The following is a 6,564-nucleotide window of genomic DNA, read 5'->3' as shown; positions in this document are numbered from 1 at the left end:
CACATTTTTAAGAAGTTTATGTTAATATATATTGTAATTGTTGGAAAGAGGATGAATTGCTTAATTAATACGATCCTTTAAAACTATCAAAAATACCTCATGAAAATGGGTAGAAGCAATTTAAAATTACCCTTCAAATGGGACATTACAAATAAATTTCGCAAAAAGCATGAAATGACGTCTCTTATTCTATCTATCCTCTCTGGTGGAAGGCAGTCGAATGACATATAATGAAGGAATGGTGTTTGGAGTTTTTTCAAAGTTAAAAAAAAATGATAAAAGCTTTAATATAAATAAAAATATTGTTTTAATAACAACAAAAACACCTTATATATTATATATACATAAATTCGTAAGGATTATCTCACTTTAAAATTTGAGCTAAGTAATCTAGTTTTTTTTTGAAACTGAGTCGAGAACTGTGCGTGTGAATGTGCAAATTTTCACCGATCAGCTGTTAGTTGCGCTACTTGGTAAGATTTACAATGGTCTGCAGCTTTTACCAGAGAGGATAGATAGAATAAGAGATGTCATTTCATACTTTTTGCGAAATTTATTTGTAATGTCCCATTTGAGGGGTAATTTTAAATTGCTTCTACACATTTTCATGAGGTATTTTTGTTTGTTTTAAAGGATCGTATTAATTAAGCAATTCATCCTCTTTCCTACAAGCACAATATATATTAATATAAACTTCTTAAAAATGTGTAGAAGGCAATTTTCTAATACCCGCCAATTACAAACAGTGCACGGACTTTTAAAAAGAGAATGTTGGTAGACGAAAAATTAAAATAGTGCTAGAAGTTGGAAGATTTTTTTTTTTTTCAAGAAAACAATAGCTACATTTTATATTTGTAAAAACCAATTCATATTTTATTGTAAAACAAATAGAGCACATTTCACGGATATAACACTTAAAAAAAATGTAAACAAAATAAAAAAAATCACGTAAATTTGTATATACATAGCTAATGCCTATATCATACTGAGGAAACTTTACCGATACATCTCATTACAACAAACAATTTTCCAATGTACCAGTATTTTTTTGCCACAAAATAACCGACTTTGGCATGTTATCGTTTACTTAAAACTTATTTATTTTCGTTCAAAATTATTCATAAAAACTGATGAAAATATAGCAGGAAAATATTAGCGAGTGATGACTACTACATTTCTTTCATAAACAAATTTATTTCTTGTTTGAATTTGTCCACAAATTTTCAAAATAAGAACCGAATTTCAACAAAAAAAAAATTGTCAGAAAAAAACAAATGAAAAATCCAGTTCCATATGGGTGTTATTAAATACAAGGAACAAAATCACCTTCTACAAAGTAAAATTTTTTATAAAATATTTTTAATTTGAGGCTGAAATAAAGTCCGTCCGATACAATACTCTTTTATTAATATTTGATTGGAAATGCTTGAAATTTTTAATCCATTACGCTTGGCGGTTTTTATATCGTTCATTATAGAGAACTACCTTTCTTCGGCTGCACTACTGTGAGGTAATATTGATAAGGAGAACATTTATTCACTCAAATTTTCTTTTAGAAGACTCTTTTCAGTTCCCAATTTTATCCATCCTTTAAGAATATCGTCGGAAAATATCTTTTCAATTATTTCCTTATCATATAACATAAATTATCCCCATTCGTTGTTAAGAATTTCCATGGAAGTCTTGGGAAATGGAAAAGCTTTAAGGAAGGGAACAATCATTGTCATTTGACTAGAATTAATATTTTTTAATCAACATTTTCCAAATGGTGTAACTTTTCGTCTTCGAAATCGAATCGCTTCTTAATTTATTTACAAAGGCAAATGTTGGTAGATTTTTGGGCGTTGGTGGTAGAAGTGGTAGAAAATGGGCTAAAAAGTTGGTAGATCTACCAATAAAGTGGTAAAGTCCGTGCACTGATTACAAATAAAAATTGAAATGACGTCTCTTATTCTATCTATCCTCTCTGGTTTTACAATCGATAGTTTGCCAACACTATTATACTCCTTTGCTGTAAACTAAAATCAATTGCATATCTTAAGGCGTTTTTGTGAAAGTTAACGAAATCTTGTCAATTTAGGTTACAAATAATTTAAATACATTAAAAATTCTTTAACGGTCAAGGTTCTAGCATTTTTACGCTCGCTAATAAGATATACACGATTTCAGCTTACTGTTGCTCCACAATTAAAATTCTTTTGACTGTCAAGGACCATTCACAATCCAAATTTGTATGTTGTAATTGTTTATTGATTTTCCCTGCTCCCATTTTTTACAAAGCACACATTTATTAAATAATGTTTCACTTGAAAATGTGGAAGTTTTATAGTAGTAAATAATTTAATTCCATTTTCTTTGCGGTGAGTAAATATTAGAATCTTATAAAAAGAACTAAATTAGCTTTAAACAGGTGCTAACAAATACTGTCGCGTTTGGTGAAAAGCAGAAAAAGCAAACAAAATTTCTCGTCTACTCGAAAATCCGCTCCATCAATCACCCCCGGCTTCGGGTACTTTGATTGTGGAGAGAACGGATTTTTATAGCGTAGCCAGTGGCGACATCATCAGAACGCAGCACAGTAAAGTGCATCCTAGTCCAGGGGCCGCCCGAAGTGTGTGGGCGTTGCCCCTGACCTCATGTAATATGGTAGCCGAAGAAGATAGCGCCGTCAACACTGAAGAGCGTCCGAATTCACCACCAACATTACGCCGTGGCGGACGTGCCGGAATGGGTATGAATTCGGTTGGCAGTGGCAGTAGAACTGGACATAATGCCCAAGGAAATGAAACTATCGATGAGCACGACGACAGCAATTTACTATTGTTTGAAGGTATCGATGGTGCTTTGGCGCATTTAGATGATATTTTCGATATTATAAAGAATGGTGAAGTGACCGATGTGGAAAGTTTGGTAGAGAAATTCGGTATAGAATGTTTGTCGGCACGTGACAGACATGGCTATACACCCGGTCATTGGGTAGCGTTAAATGGCAACGTAGAAATGATGCGCTATTTAATTGAACGCAATGCACCAGTCGATTTACCGTGTTTGGGTACACAAGGCCCACGACCTATACACTGGGCCTGCCGCAAAGGTCATGCAGCAGTGGTACAAGTATTATTGCAAGCTGGTGTAGCCGTAAATGCGGCTGATTTTAAGGGTTTAACACCTCTCATGAGCGCCTGTATGTATGGGAAGACAGCAACTGCAGCCTACTTACTCGGTATGGGTGCATTAAAATCATTTAACGGATATTAATGGTGATACCGCATTGCATTGGGCGGCCTACAAGGGACATGCAGATCTTATGCGTTTGCTTATGTATTCGGGTGTTGAGCTACAAAAAACTGACAATTTTGGTTCGACACCATTACATTTGGCTTGTCTATCTGGTAATATGACTTGCGTACGATTGTTGTGTGAAAAATCCATTATGGATTTGGAACCGCGTGATAAGAATGGTAAAACTCCGATAATGTTTGGCACAAGCTCATCAACATCAGGATATTGTACGTTTACTATACAACGAAGTTAAGAAAAAATCCCGTTGGATACCGTCTTTATCTGAAATTTGGGGATGGTTATTTGGTGGTGCAGGTGATTCCAAGGGCCCTTTACTGCTTTTCCTGTTTTCAGTGTTATTATGGGGATATCCAATGTACATGATAAGGGTAAGAAAAGTAAACGAAATTAATAATGAGCGCATGAGAAAACCATCGGAAGCAAGCACCCAAACTGTTATTCCTTTTATAATAAAAGTGTTTCAGAAAAAATTATTTTCGGAATTTTAATTTTTTAGTCCGAAAAAAATTATAAAATACGGAATTTTAATTTATGAGTTCGAAAATAAAATTTAGACCCGGACCTTTATTTTTTAAGGACAGAATCAAAGTCCTACCCTATAACCATGGAACAGCTTATCCAAATGAGATGATTTTTTTTCAAACAGAATCCTTCTTGTTACAACAGAAAGCGGTGTATCAAACTTCAAGGCAATATCTCAATTGGATTAAACTTTATGGCGAAAAAACAGGAGCAAGTTTACTATGGAGATCTATAAGTATAGAGTTGGTTTTAGTTTTTCTATGACAAATTTCTGATATTACTAGCAAAAACTTTCGAATGACCATATAGGTTTCAAATCTAAGTATTTAGACAAATCTATTGTTAAAAAATTAGTTTCATTAAATATTTTTTTTTAATTTCGTGTGCGACTGAGTAGTCGATTCTCATTTACGCTGAGGTTTCGGTTAATCGGGCATCGGTACCAGTTTTAATTTTGTGACCTTTTACAGTATCAGTTTCGGTTTGAGTTTCGAAAGAGGTCTAGGTTTCGGCATGGTATTCGGTTCCGGTTTTCGTTTCTGCTATAGTTTTGGTTATGGCTTAGCTAACTTTTTTAATGCTGGTTTCGGTTCTTATTTTTTTTTTTTTTTGATCTCAATATCGGTTTTCATCCGGATTCGGTGCCGGTTTGAATTCCAAGTTCGGATTCGGGTCTGGGTTCGCTGTTATTCATGACGCGCTCTCATTAACAAATCAAATTTCAAATCAGTATTTTGTTTTTAAGGCTATACCAATTACCTGGAATATACTTCGCCGATCCCACTACTGTTTCATATATTGGAATGCAGTTATGTGGATTAGCTGGGTGATAGCTAACCGCCGTGATCCAGGCTATATACCACTCAGTTCTGATGCGTATTATCGAGCCATCAAGCAAATTCCATATTTCGATAAGTTGAAGAAACGCAATGTAATTTTGACACGTCTTTGCCATAGCTGTCGTTGTTTACGTCCATTGCGAGCAAAACACTGTCGTGTATGCAATCGATGCGTATCTTATTTCGATCACCATTGTCCGTTCATTTACAATTGTGTTGGCCTGCGGAACCGCATGTGGTTTTTCTTGTTTGTACTCTCGGTAGCGGTAAATTGTTCGTTTACAATTTACTTTGCATGCTATTGTGTGATGATTGAAGGTTTTACATTGCTCTATGTTTTGGGACTATTGGAAGCAGTATTATTTTGTGGACTTGGTTGGATATTAACTTGTACATCGGTATGTGCTGATTTATAACCGAATTCCATTGTTATTTTAAAAATTGTGTTTTATTGTTACAGATATTACACGCTTGCATGAATTTAACAACCAACGAAATGTTTAATTACAAACGTTATCCATATTTGCGGGATAAACGAGGACGTTATCAAAATCCTTTCTCGCGTGGACCCATTTTAAATTTATTAGAATTCTTTGTATGCTTGCCGGATCGGAGCGATGAAAATGATCTACTTATGGAGGATAACATTTGATTGAAAACTTAGGTACGCGTTTATACGCGGCGTCGTAAAGTACCAGCAAATGGATAATAAATATTCAGCTGCAATCAAGTAGAGTTTTAAATGATCTTAATACAAAAGCAACTACAGATTAATATGAACAAATGTGTTAGCTATTTTAATATTAGCTTGAATTTAAATGCATTACCACAAAGTTGGTACAAATAAAAACTAAAAAATTACAGTTAATAATAAATCAAGGAGCTTTCAGCATACGTACATGTTAAAATATGTAAATATTAATTAGCATGATAATTAAAAGGAGGCAAATTTTTTCAGAAGAGAAAGATTTTCAGATGAAAATTACTGCACAAAAACCCTTCAAATGCAAACCATGTTAAAGACGAAAGATGAAAAGACCATGTGCCTCTCACTAAGAGCCTAGTTCTACGCCAGCAAGTCAGAGTTTTGACAAAGGGTTATCATGCCTTAAAGAAAAGTATTGTTTGTGCCACAGAGAGAATATTAAATGTAGGACTATGAAGGGTAGTGTATATAATTGTCTCTTCACTTGAACCTGGGATTTACGGTATGATGGGGCTTGGATAGTGCTGTAATTGTAACAGTTCTTAACCAGCGTTTAAACTACCACTTTTAGGTATCATATGTATGGACGAATGTGTTTGAAATGGCTAAAAAGCTCTAGATGCTCATGTTGACCTTATTGCAAAAGTCCTAAATGATATTTTAGAAGAATACAATCAGAAACATTTCTCTTCGTTTTAAGAGTATTCTACAACTACCAAATAACATTCATTCTAATACCAATAAACAATTGTAAAATTTAATATTTTTAAACATTTTATGTCGAATGTAATGCAGAAAAAAGATTAACAAAATAGTTAGCTTGATAAATAATAAAGTTATTTATTTGAATCGTTGTTTTACGCCACTAATATAAGAGATACATAAACTTAAAATATACAACGAGTACTTATTGTAAACCCTTAAATGCGATATAAATTGGTTTTTTTTTTTTTTGGTTTAGTTATTTGTTCTTATTGACGACTTATGTATGTATATTCGATATTATATGTCTAAATACTCACTTGGTCGGCGGAGCTCCATTTACTCCGATACTCACTTGGTATTTGCCAAACTTATAACAAATTGAGTTTTATTTCAAATACAATATGTATTTATAAGATGTTTAAAAAGAACGTCTTTTCTTTACAAAATTACAATATTAAAAAAGGTCACTTATATTATTAGTTACTTTCC

General features: G+C 33.5%; 1 protein-coding gene across 1 annotated transcript; it reads left to right on the top strand.

Moving 5' to 3' along the window:
* Positions 1-1,987: 1,987 nt before the first annotated feature.
* Patsas (palmitoyltransferase Patsas) lies at positions 1,988-5,572 on the top strand. The gene is given in 6 exon segments (XM_067768801.1): positions 1,988-2,360; positions 2,411-3,237; positions 3,239-3,478; positions 3,480-3,671; positions 4,571-5,062; positions 5,125-5,572. Coding segments are annotated over 5 exon segments (1,710 nt in total). The 5' UTR covers positions 1,988-2,360; positions 2,411-2,643; the 3' UTR covers positions 5,317-5,572.
* Positions 5,573-6,564: the final 992 nt, after the last annotated feature.

Source organism: Eurosta solidaginis, chromosome 2, assembly GCF_040869045.1.
Source record: "Eurosta solidaginis isolate ZX-2024a chromosome 2, ASM4086904v1, whole genome shotgun sequence".
Lineage (NCBI taxonomy): Eukaryota > Metazoa > Arthropoda > Insecta > Diptera > Tephritidae > Eurosta > Eurosta solidaginis.
The sequence above is the reverse complement of the archived record's forward strand: the minus strand, read 5'-3'. Positions and strand labels throughout refer to the sequence as shown.